Here is a 17,696-nt window from a genome sequence, read left to right on the forward strand (position 1 = left end):
TTGTGCGCCGCCCCCTGGGAACTCCCAGCCTGGATTTGAACTGGTGATCTCCAAGCTATAGGGCGCATCCTGCACTCCGGGTGGAGTGCCTTTACTGGATGTGCCACTCAGCAGCCCACAAAAAGAGATTTTACTGGTTGCCACAAACATGCACTATAATCTTATAGGAATTGCAGCCTAGTAGACATCTCTAATCTTTATGCAGTTATTCTTACATTATTTTAAGAACAGAGAATTCTTGCATTCTGGAGAGAGGAAACAATGCAAGGGTGAATTTAGCTGAATCCAGTTATAGGGGAATACAAGACTTAACTCAATATTGGAACAAACCTTACAAATTGTATGTAAAGCTATTGAAAATAAACATTTTACTTGTAAAATAAACTAATTTAACAATAAAAAGTGTTGCACCTTGGAGCTTCCTGCTTAGCTCAAGTTTCTCTTGCTCTAGACGTCGTATTCTCCTCTCATAAGCTTCAGTTGCTAAGCTATCTTCTAGACTTCTCTGGACTCTGATGTCAGTTTCTGTTGAAGTGGGTCCGGAGACCTCCCTTAAGCAGCCTCGGTCAGAGAGAGTACTAAATAAAAAAGGAAACATGTATTACTGGAATCGCAGGACACAGGCAGGGCAAACAAACAAATACAGTCCAGGTATATTGCATTTCAGTTGCATTGCAGCTTGTAGGACCAGATCAAAACTGTTAATGTAACTTTGAATACACCACACCATGGTCCACATGCCATCTACAGTATGTCCTTTTAAGATAATAAAACTTTCAACGATCAACCAATTGAATATCTGCATTTTCTCTGCGGTATCCCAATCATAAGTTAGCTGGGTGGGACATAAACTGTGTCTGTTTCAGTTGCAGTCACTGACAGTAAGTTTAACCAATAGGAGAGTCAAATATCTGCCAAGTTTTATGCAGCTGTCTAATCATAAGCAAGCAGAGGCCATTCACGGTATTCTGCATGAAAATTGAAGACGAGTGAGTAGCCAATGGGAAAGTGAAAGATCTGACAGCTGTCCAATCATTTTTGAGCAGAGGCGGGGTGTTAATATGCCGGGTAAGCACTGAATTTCACCGACTGTTATTGAGAAAAATAATACATTTAGTTGCAAGAAGATGGGAAGGTCAATAGTACGGGTGGACATGCAATTTAAAAAAAAATGTTTTTACATGTAATGTATTTAATGTACTTCATAGTTGCTAGATTGTAAATAATATTCGTAGTAATACTGGTACTAGAATCACAATCAGAATTGATTTGATTGACAACGACATCTGCGCCTTCTGCCAGTTTCTTTTTTTTCCGGTATTATATAATATCTCTAAATAAATCAGTGTGCATAAATACTTGTTTAGGAGCTCAAAGTTCACATTCTGACTATAGGTTTCAAAATGATCATCCACCTGTATGCATGCCTGTTTTGGATCGAGCAGGTTTCCTTAGTAAAGGTTGGTTGAATTTGTTTTCAGTGCTTGATAGATTAAATCCAGATTATCATGTGTATCGTTTCTCAAATCAAAAATTGATACACTTCTTACTTGCAAAAGAAAAACGGAGTAAGAAAACACAAGAGCCTACAGAAAATGCAAAGCGCCAGAGTCCCTTTGGATAATGTTTATGTTGGCTTTAAAAAAAAGGTTTATCATTGTTCGTTATTATAGTTTTTGGCACACAATTATCCTGAGATGGGAAGTAAATGGCAACATACTAAACATTTCCTTACAGTGCAGACTATTTTGGTTTTTTTATAATAAGTTTCCCAAATAGAAAGTGAATAGAAAGCGAACATGCACGCTTCCGAAGAGATTCCAAAGACTAAAACTTGTAACAATTACTGTTTTGTATTCTGTTCTAAACCAGCAGTTTGGCAGTCCCAAACTGTTGTGACATAAATTATATATCAAATAAATGGAGGAGGGATGTGTTAATCAGATTATTCTGCCTTTTATTGCAACAGTGGTACCATTCTGTACAGCAAAATTGTAAAGAGTTACTTGACCTGAAACCTTCAGACAGAAAGGATACAGTTTTTAAAAAAGGATCACAATATACTGATCAAAAAGACAGACAGTCTATAAAGTTAAACCATAATTTATTGTAAAAAGTTTAGCCAATTGCAAACTGTGCACTAAATCAGAAAACACTATACTTACCAGTTACTAGTATATGTAAACCCAGCAAATGGTAAATGATGGCCAGAGAAGGCAGTGTGTGATGGTGGGGGCATCGTTTCCTGAAGAATAAAATAATCAAATAAAATACAGTAACATTTCCACAGATTTCCCTTTTAACACTGTCCTATTTAAATGTGCATATTAGGGGTACCCGATATTGGTTAGGCACAATAGCAATTGAGTGGAGTTCTTTTTTTAGACCACCATAAGATTAGTTAACCTGCCTGCATACAGGTAAGCAATCTGTTCTTTACAAAACATACAGTTAGAACTAACCAACCACTATTATAAAATAACCCAAGCTACAGTATGTGCATAATCATCATAATACTGTACCTATTTGCACGTTAGGTAATTAAAATCATGGCCACTTACTCTAGGTGGTCAGGATATTGTGGTTTTGTAGATTAAGAACCACCAACTTAGTCTTCTTGTCCCTTAATGATGCCTACACCCCCACAACACACACACAGCTCTAGAGGAACTAAAATGTTAAACTATTTTTTTTTACAAAAATAAAGTTATATATAAAGAGAACAGTTCACATACGGAATTCTTTAAACAATCATCATCTACGTCAAAGTTGGACGTATCGGTAGGACTGCTGACTTCAGGGATATAAGGTGCCTCACAGTTTCGGATGTTGTCCCAGTCAATGCCAACAAAAAATGGGTGTTTCTTAAAGTTCTCAATGCCGTTTTGGCCAAGCCGGTGTTCCCTGCTGCAAATAAGCCTTCGGATCAAGTCTTTGGCATTTTCAGATACATCCATTAGTTGTGCTGGAAACTGAAACCTCTCCTAAAAACAGAAGAAGCAGTATCAATAGTAGTACTGTAGCAGCAGCAGAAGTAGTAGTAGTAGTAGTAGTAGTCGTCGTAGTAGTAGCTGTCGTCTTATTAACTGAAGAATGACTATATAAACTGCAGTTTTAAATGAAACCTTTTTTTTAAATGTAGGACAGAGATGATCAATAAAATATAGAAGGCTGTGACAATTGAGGAGTTTAAACTCAGGCAAATATTTTGTGATGTTGCTAGGTAGTGGGTCAAAATGCTAGAACATAAGCATGAGCAGAGATTAAATAAAAATCAGACTTTGTAGCTTTTGTATCTTATTATATTCCTTAATACCAGTCACCTTTTATAAATATAATAAAAAACGCAGTACCTATTATGAAAGCTTGCCTGTAAGGATAATACATAAATGTCAGTGCCATTTCTTGTTTAGACTATGGTGTATTGTGAATATCAAACCTGATAGCAGAGGCATGTGAACTGAAGGGACCTGCCCAGGGTCAACCATTTATTAGTAACAGGGATAGGATTCAAAATCTGCTGGCTCCCAGTTACCATCACTGTCCAACAACTAAGCCATGCCATCATCTTTTCAATCCAATTCATAAATACAAACAGCCAAGTAAATGCAATATTTTTGATAACTGACAACCTAAGAGCTTTCATTATCCAGTAAGCAAAATTCCCTAATAAGTTGCACACAGAGAACACTGCAGACTTAGAGGTCACTCAAAAAAGTAATTTATGTTTGTGATCTAAGATGCTGTTCCATTTAAAAAGGCAGGGATTTGATGTACAGTGCCTATAGAAAGTCTACACCCCCTTTCAAAATGTTCACCTTTTGTTGCCTTATAGCCTGGAATTAAAATGCATTAAAATAGTTTTTTTTTTCATTTATCTACACATCCTACCCCACAACTTCCAAGTGAAAAAAATATTCTAGAAATCTGTAGAAAATTAATTAAAAATAAAAACTGAAATAGCTTGGTTGGATAAGTGTCCACGCCCCTTGTAATAGCAATCCTAAATTAGCTCAGGTGTAACCAATTGCCTTCAAAATCACACACCAAGTTAAGTGGCCTCCACCTGTGTTAAATTGTAGTGATCCACATGATTTCAGGATAAATTCAGCAGTTCCTGTAGGTTCCCTGTGCTGGGTAGTGCATTTCAAAGCAAAGACTCAACCATGAGCACCAAGGTGCTTTCAAAAGAACTCCGGGACAAAGTTGTTGAAAGGCACAAATCATGGGATGGGCATAAAAAAAAATATCAAAGGCTTTGAATATCCCTTGGAACACGGTCAAGACGATTATTAAGAAGTGGAAGGTGTATGACACCACCAAGACCCTGCCTAGATCAGACCATCCCTCCAAACTGGATGACCGAGCAAGAAGGAGACTGATTAGAGAGGCTACCAAGAGGCCAATGGCAACTTTGCAAGAGCTACAGGCTTTTATGACCAAGATTGGTCAAAGTGTGCATGTGACAACAATATCCCAAGCACTCCACAAATCTGGCCTGTATGGTAGGGTGGCAAGAAGGCCAGAATTACTCAAGAAAGCCCACCTTGAATCCCATTTGAAGTATGCAAAAAAACACTCAGGAGATTCTGTAGCCATGTGGCAAAAAGTTTTGTGGTCTGACGAAACTAAAATTGAACTTTTTGGCCTAAATGCAAAGCGTTATGTTTGGCGCAAACCCAACACAGCGCATCACCCAAAGAACACCATCCCTACTGTGAAGCATGATGGTGGCAGCATCATGTTATGGGGATGTTTCTCATTGGCAGGGACTGGGTCACTTGTCAGGACAGAAGGGGAAATGAATGGAGCAAAGTACAAAGAAGTCCTTGAGGAAAACCTGCTGCCCTCTGCAAGAAAGCTGAAACTGGAATGGAAGTTCACCTTTCAGCATGACAACGGCCCAAAGCACACAGCCAAAGCTACGCTGGAGTGGCCAAGGAACAAAAAGGTAAAAGTCCTTGAGTGGCCCAGTCAGAGCCCCGACCTCAATCCAATCGAAAATTTGTGACATGACTTGAAGAAGATTGCTGTCCATCAACGCTCCCCAAGGAACTTGACAGAGCTTGAACAGTTTTGTAAAGAAGAATGGTCAAATATTGCCAAAATCTAGATGTGCAAAGTTGGTAGAGACCTATCCCAACAGACTCACAGCTGTAATTGCTGCCAAAGGTGCTTCCACCAAGTATTAACTCAGGGGGGTGGAGATTTATCCAATTATGATCTTTCAGTTTTGTATTTTTAATATATAATCTTTTTCTCAATAAAAACTTTTTTCCCCTTAACAGTGTGGAGTATGGTGTGTTGATAAGTGGAAAAAAATCCTCATTCAAATGCATGAAACTCTGAGGCACTGACACAACAAAATGTGAAAAAAGTTCAAGGGGGTGTAGACTTTCTATAGGCACTGTATGTTGCAAGAGAAAAAACATCTCCACATGCGAAACAGTTCAAAGCATTAACACAGGCCAGCCTCATCAGTATCTGGTGGTTACAGTTAGCATATATCACTTACTTTGTGGTTCATTATTTTGCCGTATGTCTCTACTAAGGATTCTGCATAAAAGGGAGTTTCTCCATAAAGCATTTCATACATGCAGACGCCCAGGGACCACCAGTCACACTCAGGGCCGTACTTCCCCTTGCCATCCTCCATCGCTTGCAAGATTTCGGGGGAGATGTAGTCTGGCGTTCCCACAGCAACTGAAGACTGAACCTGCATTGGGGAAAAGGATATCAGCTTAAGATGTTGGATTCGAACTTTAGAATAAGTCTGTGTAAGGACAGTAACTATTGTATCCCAGGCATGTGTTGCCTGTTTTACCTCACTCTTACCCCTAACTCACTAAACACCTGCATGCATGAATACCCATTTAACAAGCAATCTGTCCCGCTGGTACAAAGGTACCACACATTTTAATTATTTACTACAATGCAAAAAGACTGGGTGGGCCATTTGTTCTTCATTTTAGTTTCTTCAATTAGGCCTGCCAAGACTGGTACAAAAGTAGAATTTTTACTAGAATTGGCAGTCAACATTGTAGAAACACATTCTGAATTTATTAGACTTGTTTGAAGGTATATGCACTCATAATTTGGTCTATCACCAGAAATAAACACATAACTGGTTAGTATTAAATCATGAAAACAGTAACCATTATACATTTAAAACCTTTGTCTGTATTCTCCCACACTTACTGTTCCATCTTCCATGAGTTTGAGGCAAGAACCAAAGTCTGCAAGCCGAATGTGTCCATTCATATCCATGAGAATGTTATCTGGTTTGATGTCCCTAAAAATATAAATTAAGTATTTATCTGATAAATGAGCAGTAAGGAGTGAAGAGAATCAGCCATACATTGAAATCAGAAATCTGCTGCATATATAGCTTCAAGCAAAGGCTACTCTGTTCACCTCCATTTGCAAGAACTACTGTAAATACCTGGCTAGTTAGCCTCACACCATAGTGTTTACTAGAACAAGTAACCATAACCAGCAATATGCAGAGACAAACAATTAAACATGTAGAGTGCACCAGTCAAAAGAATGACAAAAAATACAGAAAACAAGCAAACCAGTAAACCGCGAATTCCAGAAAACAATTACTGGATGGCACCATAAAGAATTATTATTTTTGTCTTAAAAGCTACCTTGTTGTGCCATAAATTCTCAGTGGAAACTTTTCAGTGGTTTACAATTGTGTCTCTAGAGAAAGCTGGGTAGCAATTGGGAAGCATGTACTACTAAACACTACCAGCAGCCCTGTACAGGATGTGAAAGTTTGGGGGGTTTTCTGACAGTCTGTCTTATAACCACAAAGTTACACATAAAAATAAATTTTAAAAAAAAGACATCCATATGTCAGGAGTTTCGGGATAGGCTTGGCCCCAATCTTTGGACTCTGATATTGGGAGTGGGTTTGGTATCTGGTAGTGGCAAGAGTCTGGACACTTAGTAGGATATCACAAGTAGAGCTACACTAAATATTATAAAATCAAATCTTTTTTTTTATTTTTTTTTATTTAAATACCCTTGAGTATATGGAGACCCCAATATACAAGTGCAATTCTGTCTATTATTATTAGTTGAACTAATCCTGATTCACACAGGACTAAAACTCACCACATTAGAACAGCCTCTTCAATGTCACACAAAACACCCAGAGAAATTGAATTCAATGCAAACAGGGCTGGACTGTTTATCCTTAAGGAATTCTACAACACAACCTCCTCATTTTTCACAGGACATCAGGACCTCCTGATAAATTATGTTCTGCAGTGATTCAATCTAGTGTCACTGTCACTGGGACGACTTTTTTTTTAAAACTGACATTTCTGGAGTGAAAGGCAAATTAAAAGTCAAATTGACAGCATTACGCTGGGGCACCTTTGGTTTGGTGTTCATTAGGCAAAGACATCCTGGTCCATAGTTAATCTTTCTATCACAGATATCACCGATTTCACAAAAACCTGGTTAAAGAAAATGTCATGTGCGTGGAGTTTCACTTAATATTTCTTCCTTCTGTAGTGTATGCAGCAGGTTTTTCAGAAAAATAGTTTTTCACCAAAGGAGTTTTGAACCGTAAGTGTATAGTACAAGATCTGAATATGCTGTATTATCATGTTCTTTATGTCGGTGAAGGCCGTTAAGATTACTGAAGTAAATCACAATGGGGGAAAAATGCCTTTATTCATAGATTTGAATTTAACATGGTGTGGTTTTAGTCCATTCTGCCAGAAAATCCAAACAATGATTAGGAAGTAGAAAATGACACCCGCACTAGTGCTTCAGAATTTAAAATACATTTTTTCCCCCTAAATAGTTGTTTATACTAAAAAGGGTTTTATATGAACAGAGGAACTGTTCAGCTTTCCCCAGAACAAAAACAAGCCTGAAAGGCAAAACCAAACCAGAAGTTTGGAACGAATCCAAGTACAACAATGGCTGAGATTGACCTCCTATTGCTGTACATAACATTTCAGAGAGAGAGAGAGAGAGAGAGTATATATCACCATGGCCCAACTCAATTTATGAAATGTCACTTTTCATGCAGTGTTAAAAAAAAATATATATACTTCTTAAACCGAAATACATAAACTCTGAAATGAAAACGTGAGACTTACAATTTAAAAGTCCATTTGTTTCACAGAAAAAAAACGTAAATTAAATCAATTTTACTATTAATGCGTTTCTCAGTTGTGATTGAGATACACGAATGGCTTAACAGGTATCAATTTAATTTCTAAAAGACAGTAGAAAATCAGCCCTAGTTATGTAGCCAGATTTTTATTGTTCATGTTTAACCCTTTTACACTTATTTCTTAAAGATCTGAATACATGTGAATTTTGTGATTTTTTGTTTTTTAAATGAAATGTATTTATTCTGTAAACTACCGGTATTTATCATTTTTTTTCTTACAATAAAGGTATTTTGCTAAATTAAAAAAAATAGCTATCTGTCTATGTGTGCTGTACCTAGCTGCCCCTGGAAGAGGGTGGGCAGTGTCTCATCCACAACGCCAGCCGCACTGCTGCCTTTCGTTTACAGGCCCTGCAAAAACTCCAGTATTGCCCCGTGCTCCCCCTGGAGAGAACTAGCTCTGGCTTTCCTTCGTCAGGCTGGAGGCCTGGTCTGGACAAACACTTGCTTTTAATGCACACAAGCAAGATGAACGTTTCTATTATGTGTCTTGCCAGAGATTGTCCCCACTGCTTGCACTAATACAATCCTTGTACCACACACCAAATGCAGGAAAAATCTATGCCAACTAAACACAATCTACGCCAACTAACACATTTTATATTGGGACAAGCTAAATTTGCCATTTTAAAAAGCAGGAAACACAACGTGGATGGGACTGGAGCTTCTGATGCCCTTGAAATTTTTAGAGCGCTGTTTTTTGCCAGTTAGACTCGATTTTTACTTTTATTCTATGATGCACGACCGGGACAGCTTTAAAAACGTGGGTGTGGGTGGGGTTGTGTGTATAATTGAGGAGGAAACACTCAAATTGACTTTCTGATTTTAATGTGCTTTCTTTACATTTTAGGGTGATCAGATCATTTGATTACATTTTCTATCTGATTTTTGGTAATACAGTAGTCTACGCGTATAGGAACACCGCCTAAGAGAACACTCTTGTGGTGAAACAGATTTTCCCCCAATGTAAATGCTCCACTAGTGATTTGTTAACAACTAATTCAGTACTGTTTTGTAACCTGATAACTCATCATCATCAAACTTAAATTCAAATGGTTTATTCAATATTTTCCAATGTGACTTATCATCGCGAGGGTGTTCTGAGGCACACTAACTGGTTTATTAAATCTTTCTCGAACCGCCGTCATATCATTGTCTCATTTTGTATTCTGATTTCCAAGAGTGCACCTCATCGCTACAAAATGGCATCTAAACAAAAGGCGAAACGTTAGGTTATTATCATAACCCTGGTTCTCTGAAATAGAAATATTAACCATCACTAATGGATTATTCCCCTTTAAGAACCCAAGAACTGAAAAGCATTATGCCAACAAAATCTCGCAAGAGTGCATGACGCAATGTGAGTTGCCCCGACAAAAGCACATTGCAGCCATTTGCAAATTCTCTTTTTACTTTTGAGTCTCGCGGCTTCGCTGCGACCGCAAAGACTGATGGTTATTATTTCTATTTCAGAGAACCAGGGTTATGATAATAACCTAACGTTCTCTTTCAAGTACGAAATATTAACCATCACTAATGGGTAAGTATACCCAATTGGTCGTTAGGACAGGCGCAAGACTCTTCTGAGCTAACCGCGCTAGCAGTCCTACAAGGTGACAAGTCACTTACCGATCAATCCTTAGTTGAGGGGACGGTCTCTGAGGCAGCCCTCAACACCCTTGATCCAAACCCAGGACACAGCGGATCCACGATGTTCATCCTGTAGAACCTCGTGAACATGTGGGGGGGTCGCCCACACCGCTGCATTGCATATGTCCATGACAACTTCGCAAGTTGATACGACATCTTCACGGTCTCCGCTAGCCACCTAGACAGGCGCTGTTTAGACAGAGCCTGGCCTTGGGACTGAGAACCATAGGAAACAAAGAGTTGCTCCGACTGGCGCCAACCTTTTGTCCTCTCCACATAGTACACCAGCGCTCTGACGGGGCATAGCGTGTGGAGCATTCTGTCTCTGTCGGACTGGAAAGGAGGAGGGTGAAAAGCCTCCAACTCCACCGACTGATTGATATGGAAAGCCGAAATATTCTTCGGCAAAAACGCAGGGTTGGTCCGGAGTGTCACTCGTGACCGCCCCTTCGCAAAATATAAACAGGCTTTGGCGACAGATAGTGCCTGCAGCTCACTTACTCGCTTAGCAGAAGTGACTGCCAACAAAAAAACTGTCTTAAAAGACAAAAGCTTTAGCTCTGCAGAATGCATGGGCTCAAAAGGTGGTTTCGTCAGTGCATTCAGCACGACATTCAACCGCCAGTGAGGAACAACGTCCTTCCTTGGAGGACGGAGTCTCTTAGCTCCCTTCAAAAACTGTCCCGCCAGTAAATGTGCTACTGGGGAGACTGAATCTATCTTCACATGGCAAGCTGAAATAGCTGCCAGGTAGACTTTCAGAGTAGAAGGGCTCTTCCCATCATCCAGTAGGTCTTGCAAAAACTACAAAATCACTGCCATCGGGCATGTCGTGGGATCCTCTCCCTTCGACAGACACCATGTCTAAAAAACGCCCCACTTGTAGCCATACTGGGAACGAGTGGAGGCAGCCCTAGCATTTTTTAAGGTGTCAATCACCTTATTAGGCAAACCCAGAAGGCTCAAATGGAGCCGCTCAGGGACCAAACCCAGAGCTGTAGGCTCGATGGGTTGTGATGCCACAGACCACCCTGCGTCTGGCTGAGCAGGTCGCGACGACTGGGCAACTGCCAAGGCTGTCCGCACAGGAGCTGTATCAGTGAGGCAAACCAGGCTCTCTTGGGCCAGTGAGGTGCTACTAGTAGGACTGTGGCCCTGTCCTGTCTGATCTTCTCCAGACACAGCGGTAGCAAGGCTATCGGCGGAAACGCATATAGTGGGCGAGCTGGCCACTGGTGAGCCAATGTGTCGACCCCTAGAGACCCTTCGTCTCTCCTTATGGAGAACCACAGGGTGCAATGTGTCAACTCCCGGGAGGCAAAGAGGTCGATCTCTGCTCTCCCAAACCGTTCCCATATGAGGCTCACAACCTCAGGATGGAGTCTCCAATCTGAGCCATCTGGAACCTGCCTCGAGAGGAGGTCTGCGGCAATGTTCACCACTCTGGGTAGGTGTACCGCTCGGAGTGCGAGGAGGTGGGTGTGAGCCCAGACCAGAAGCCTGGTGACCACCCTCTTGAGACTGGGTGATCTTGTACCACCCTGGTGGTTGATGTAAGCCACCACTGTCATGTTGTCCATCCGGACAAGCACGTGTCTCTCCTCTAGAAAGAACTGAAGGGTGAGAAACACTGCTTGCAGTTCTAGAAGATTTATGTGTTGGCCCCGCCACAGAGGCCGCCACACCCCTTGTGCACCCCGACCGTTCCACACTCCGCCCCAACCGTGGTTGGAGGCGTCGGTGGTAACGACTTCTCTTCTCGTGACCGCTCCCAGCATGACGCCTAGGCGTAGATGGGTCGGTTGTTTCCACCAAGAGAGAGTCCGGAGACAAAATCTGGACACTGTCACCAAACGGTTGCAGTTCAGCATTGGGTGAGGGACCATCCTGTTGAACCAGGCCTGGAGGGGCCGCATATGCAGGGAGCCCAGGGGAAGGGATTGAGAAGCTGCTGCCATCAGGCCCAGAAGTTTCTGGAATGTCACCACTGGTAAAGCTCTGCCTAACTGGAACAGGTCTAGGCAGGCTGATGTGCTTGACACCCTGTCGTCCAACAGCGCTGCTGTCATGGACTGGGAGTCCAGACTCAGACCCAAGTAGCGCGCTACTTGAGCTGGTGTCAGTTGACTTTTCGCATGATTTACCTTCAGACCTAATATCGATAGGTGATCGGTGACAAGTTCCGTGTGTTGCTGCGCCTGACCTGGCGACTCCGCACAAATGAGCCAGTTGTCCAGGTAGTTTAGAACTCTGATACCCTTGAGTCTCAGAGAGGCCAGGATAGCATCCATGCATTTCGTGAAAACGCGTGGCGCTAGGGATAGGCCGAACGGCAGTACACGGAACTCGTAGCCCTTCCCTTGAAAGGCGAACCGAAGATACTTTTGGTGCCCTGGTTTTATGGGAATGTGGAAGTAGGTGTCCTGCAAGTCCACTGTCGTGAACCAGTCGCCCGGCCTGATGAACTGCGACAGCTGTCGCAAGGTCAACATCTTGAACCGCCTGCGGCTCAGATACAGGTTGACCTGTCTGAGATCGAGGATTGGTCTGAGGCCGCCGTCCCGTTTGGACACCAGAAAGTATTTGGAGTAGAACCCCCAACCATGTTGGAGGGTGGTAAGATGCAAACAGCCTGCTTCTGCAGGAGGGTTTTTAGCTCCTGAGCCAGTGAGTCGTTGGCTTGACCAGCGTATGGGCCACACCCCGAAAGGGGGTTGGGCCATGGCTGAATTGTAAGGAGTACCCCCGACATACAGTGGTGAGCACCCACGAATCGTGGGTGCACTGGCCCCAGTACTCTAGATGTGCTTTGGAGAAGGAGCCCTGGGCCTGTGGCAGCAAATTTCTAGGGCTGTTGCTTCGGTTTAGGCGCCTACGGTTTCTAATCAGGCGCATTACGCTGGAACCGCCTTTGCCTACCGCGCCCTCGGCCCGACCTACCAGCGGCCGGTGGAGAGTCCCGTGGACCGCCCTGAGGCTGCCATTGTGGCCGAGGCGGTGGTCTCTGATACCACTGCTTCTTAGGCGGTGGTGCCGGCTTAGGGGCAAGGTCACTGAACGTCTTTGTTGCTTCCCTTGCCGCTTTGGACCGAAGCAACAAGTCATACACTGCAGGGCCGAATGTATACCCTGGTGTGATGGGCGCATCTAGCAGAGCAGCTTTGTTACTCTCTGTCAGCCTGGCTTGAGAAAGCCACAGTTGATGGCGCGCAGCCACCAATGCTACCATACTCCACCCTGTTGCTTGGCTCAGAAGCTTAGGTAGCCGTAGCAACATTCAGGAGATCAGCAGCAGCTCCTCTGTCTGATCGAGGGTAAGTCCCCCCTCAGCAGCGGAGCTCCAAATGTAGCTCTGGTAAGCCACCAAAATATTATTGGTATGAAGTCTAACCAGTTAGCCTGGTACCAAACCTGGTACCGAACGTCAGTTCTGGGTACCGTTGGTATTAACAGACCTGGTATGAACCAGTCTGGGTACCAAATACAAATACCTACCGTTGGTACTGAAGGGTAGCGAAAAACGCGGTAGCGTCAGTACCGAGCGTATGAAAACACGGTACTGAGACGCGGTACTGTCTCAATATAGAATAATAACTCAAAGGCTGCGTCAACTCTGGTACCAAGGTACAAAGAAGAAAAAACACAAACATTGCGCTAATGCGCAACAGCAGCAGCCAGCAATCCCACAAAAAGCAGGAGATCTCACGAAGAGATGCACGCCAGCTAGCTGTACAGTCAAGAAGACTGTGTAACTGTGGAATGAGCAGCATGAATACTACACTCAGTAGATCCACAGTTACAGGTTATCCTCAAGCCTGAAGATAACCTCTGTACTACAGCCGTAATACAGTGTCCTGTGAGCCCACAGAACTCGATCCCGTTTTCTGTAAAATAAAGAAAAACAAGGGTAAGGGTATACAGTAATGTAAAACAACACTGAATACACAAAAAATAATATACCACAACAAAACTCTCAACCGGGATAGATCGTTTTTTTTTTTTTTTTTACTGGAACAGAGCCCTGTCCAGAGGAGAGTTATCTGCCGTAATAGTGAACTAAACCCGGGGGAGGGCGAATGCAAGTCTCAGGCTCCTGCTGGCTCACTAGATCAAAAACTCGGCAATAAATAATTATTTTAAACAACGGGAGTGATTGTGAGTAAAACACTATTAGAAAAACTGTAAAAACAGGTTAAACAAGGCAATACTACTAAGTAATACTTAGCTCAGATGCTTGCACTCTTAGTGAAAAAGGAAAAAGAGAATTTGCAAATGGCTGCAATGTGCTTTTGTCGGGGCAACTCACATTGCGTCATGCACTCTTGCGAGAGTTTGTTGGCATAATGCTTTTCAGTTCTTGGGTTCTTAAAGGGGAATAACCCATTAGTGATGGTTAATATTTTGTACTTGAAAGAGAACCCACTGCTTTTTCTCTTGCTACAAAAAGTTGGAAGTTGTTCGAGTTTCTGAAAAAAACCTGAAAATCAGACAAGTCGCCGAGCAATTTGGTCTTTCCCATTCTGCTGAGTTCTTTCACCATTCTGTTACATAATTGTGTGTATGTTTTGAATTATGCTCCTATACAGGTATTCATAGTAATCTAGAGCTGCTGCTGTATTGCGTAACATGTGGAGGGGTGCTGTGTTAATTTAGTTTGACAGTTTGTCTGTTACTTTATTATTATAGTTTATTAACATACACTTGCCTATTGATTTTCTCTTACTTATTCTATTCAATTCATACGTTGATGCACGTGTGTCATGACAACAGAGAAGAACGTGAGGAGAAGTAAAAAAAAAAAAAGCTGGAAAGTGGCAGGAATCTGGGATCCACTGCTGTGTTGGATTTTTTGCTCAGGAACCCAAATTGAATGAAGTTAAGATTCAGATTACACCTGAAATTAGAATGTATCCCAAATAAAGTGAACTTTAATACTTGGGAGTGAACAAAACAGCACCTGCCAAGCAAAATTAGGTACATTTATTTGTTGCTATTTTTTTTTTTTTTTTTTTTGAAGTCATGACGGTAAAATAGGGTCTGTGCGGAAAAATATATATTTAGTTTCAAGTGAAATCTATTTTTCTTACCTGTGTACAAGGACTGAAATAAATGTTGTACAGCATGTCTTTTCTTTTAATGTTCTTGTTCCTTTGGATCTCAAATGCAACTTGTTTACATCAGAAAGTCACTCCCTTTTAATTGTTAAAGGTAAAAAAAGAACTATGTACTCTTTCAATTGTTCTTGTTAATTTCTATTTTTGTGCAACCTTCCTTTCCCTCCTGTTTTTTGAGCTTTAATAATAACAATAACAATTAATAATATTATTATTATTATTATTATTATTATTATTATTATTATTATTATTATTATTATTAATAATAATAATAATAATAATAATAATAATATAAGCCTAAACACTGAACCTACAAAAGAAGCCACACAAACTTTCAGTGCGGGCACACACAAGGCAAGAGCTCTTGAACTTGACCTAACCATCCACCGTTTGGGTTTATTTGCAATACTAAGCATTTCATATCGTAAATGTGTATTTTAAGCACAAAGCTAACATTTTGTGCTTCACTTTATGTTACCATGGGGGAAAAAAAAAAGAAAATAAAGTGCTAATAAAAACAATGTTAAAACTTAAAAAGGGTCCGTACACAACTTTAAAAAATTCTTAACGTTCTGTTAGTTTAAAATGACTTCTTGATTTTTCATTCTGTCTTCTCTGGGAATCAAATGTCTGGCAACCTCTTGTTTTTCAAAAGATGCTTGTTTAAACATGGGGTGTATTTTATAATTCACTGGATCACCATGTTTGTCTGCATCAACATCAGGTCACAAAGAAAAAGCAGACAGCATGCTGTAGTTACTGCGACGAGTATTTATTATGTCTACATGTTTTCTGCAGAGAATGTGGCTTTCCAACACCTTGTATCCTCTTGATCCATAATCAGGGGTTCACAACTGGTACGATTGCGGGCCAATACAAAAAAATGCGGATTTAGTTATTGTTGATAAGACGCAAGCATACTGTGAGTATATTTAATAGGAAAGCATTTATAATAAAGGGAGAGACGGTGCTTCCGGTCTGAAGGTGAGCTATACATGGCTAATTCATGGATTATTCCAGAACCCCCCGGGTCGCTAGCTTGCTCACTCGTTCCACAAGTCTAACAGAAAATAAATATATATATATATATATATATATATATCAATTTTGCGTTCCATTATTTTTGCCATTTTCTGCAATGTGAGCTGTAGAACTGCAACTGTTTAATTTCCAGTATTTTCATTGGTCCACAGATTGTGGACCAATGAAATAGCAACTTACCAAGACAGACACCTGCAAGCACCAATGGGGTACGTAATGTAAAATTAACCGCCTTAATGAAACTGTGCCTTATTTTTTCAGTTTTTTTAATTTGTATTATGCAAAAAAAAAATAAAAAAAAAACTTTTTTTTTTAAAATGACCAAAAAATATGAACCTCACCAACTGTCACAAATGTGTTAATATCTTAAAAAATGAAAGATTAAAAAACAACAAAAAACATTAACCCTTTCCCCCCCTGGATCTGCATTGATCACATTAATAGCCCTGGGGGACCGATTAAAAGCGGAAAACCACCCATCAGCGGAGATTTTTCATCTCTGCAGTTTTTATTGTTATCTAGTATTTCTATTCTTACTTCGTGTATTGTTTTGATTGCCTCAATGCATATTTATTGTAATGAATACTGTCTTACCCCGCGTTTATTCTTTGGATCTGGAACTCGGCTCTCCTACCATTTATATATGGTTTATTGTGGATGGGAATATAATTTTGATCAGGTAATTAAAATTATTTAATTTTCCTCTAGAGTTGAGATTGTTATACTGTTTTGACTGATGCACATCTTGCAACAGCATCTGTATTGCTATTGCAGTGCTCACTCCTTTTATGTGCTTCAATTTGGAAATTGAACAATGGTGGAACATAATGTTTGGGTCTGTAAACACAGAAATATATACAGTATAAGAACAGTTATAAAATGTGGTTTTGACGGGGAAAGAACTCAAGCAGTTAACTATTAAGAAAGAGCGAGTACTAAAAAGTGATTCCTAAAAACCTTCTGAGCACCTTATTCCCTACACATGATTATGAAACACTTTGGACATTAACTAAATGCAGTTATGTATCGGTTTAACAAACAAGAGCCTAACTTGCCAAACTGTCTGCCCTCAGAAAAGCATTAGTATAGATGTGTCTGCCAGAAAGGGTGGGTCTGCTCTGCAGTCTATAGGACTATGCTACTTCCTATTAAGGACACACTGTGCTCTAGCTGACCATGTCACTGCCTTATTCAGGTTTTTCTTTCCATTACTGTTGGAAATATGGTAATTCAGCCCAGAGCTTTCATATTTTATTCTTGACAAATTCTGTACACAGATAACTGAGTGGCAAGTGAGGCCAGAGCAATTTCTAATGACATAAATACATTTTTAAACTATTTCCTTTCAGAAGTTCACTGGAGAATGTACAGTTTTTAACTAACAAGCAAATAGTTATTTAGCACATTTTCTTAGAAACCAGTATTTAAAACGTTCCTTGAAATAGAAATGTAACCATTACCCATTTTGTAATGGTTGCATTTTGTACTTGAAAGGGAACCTGTATTCATTCTCCAAGCAAAGTATAGTATATTAGAAAATGTTATATGAATATAGGTGGTGTAATATAATGCAGCAAACTTTTAAGGGAGAAATAAACCTGTTCTCACACACACCGCGTCATTATAGTAATATAGATATTTGCTAAACTTTTGCTTTATAGGCAATTATCGTGCTCACCATGTACAGCGAG

The 17,696-nt window shown here is 40.7% G+C and overlaps 1 protein-coding gene across 11 annotated transcripts in view; it reads right to left on the bottom strand.

The window, feature by feature from the left end:
• The window catches only part of LOC117411154 (serine/threonine-protein kinase MRCK alpha-like), a 211,969-nt gene that overhangs the window by 70,483 nt on the left and 123,790 nt on the right, over nucleotides 1-17,696 (bottom strand). For all 11 annotated transcript variants that reach the window (XM_059025342.1, XM_059025341.1, XM_034018371.3 and 8 more), the window contains exons 6-10: nucleotides 6,199-6,292; nucleotides 5,516-5,716; nucleotides 2,736-2,984; nucleotides 2,166-2,245; nucleotides 412-578 (exon numbers count right to left, since the gene is read on the bottom strand). In XM_059025342.1, coding sequence (XP_058881325.1) covers nucleotides 412-578; nucleotides 2,166-2,245; nucleotides 2,736-2,984; nucleotides 5,516-5,716; nucleotides 6,199-6,292 — 791 coding nt within the window. The remainder of the gene's footprint in view (nucleotides 1-411; nucleotides 579-2,165; nucleotides 2,246-2,735; nucleotides 2,985-5,515; nucleotides 5,717-6,198; nucleotides 6,293-17,696) is intronic.

The sequence above is a fragment of the Acipenser ruthenus genome, chromosome 6, assembly GCF_902713425.1.
Source record: "Acipenser ruthenus chromosome 6, fAciRut3.2 maternal haplotype, whole genome shotgun sequence".
Lineage (NCBI taxonomy): Eukaryota > Metazoa > Chordata > Actinopteri > Acipenseriformes > Acipenseridae > Acipenser > Acipenser ruthenus.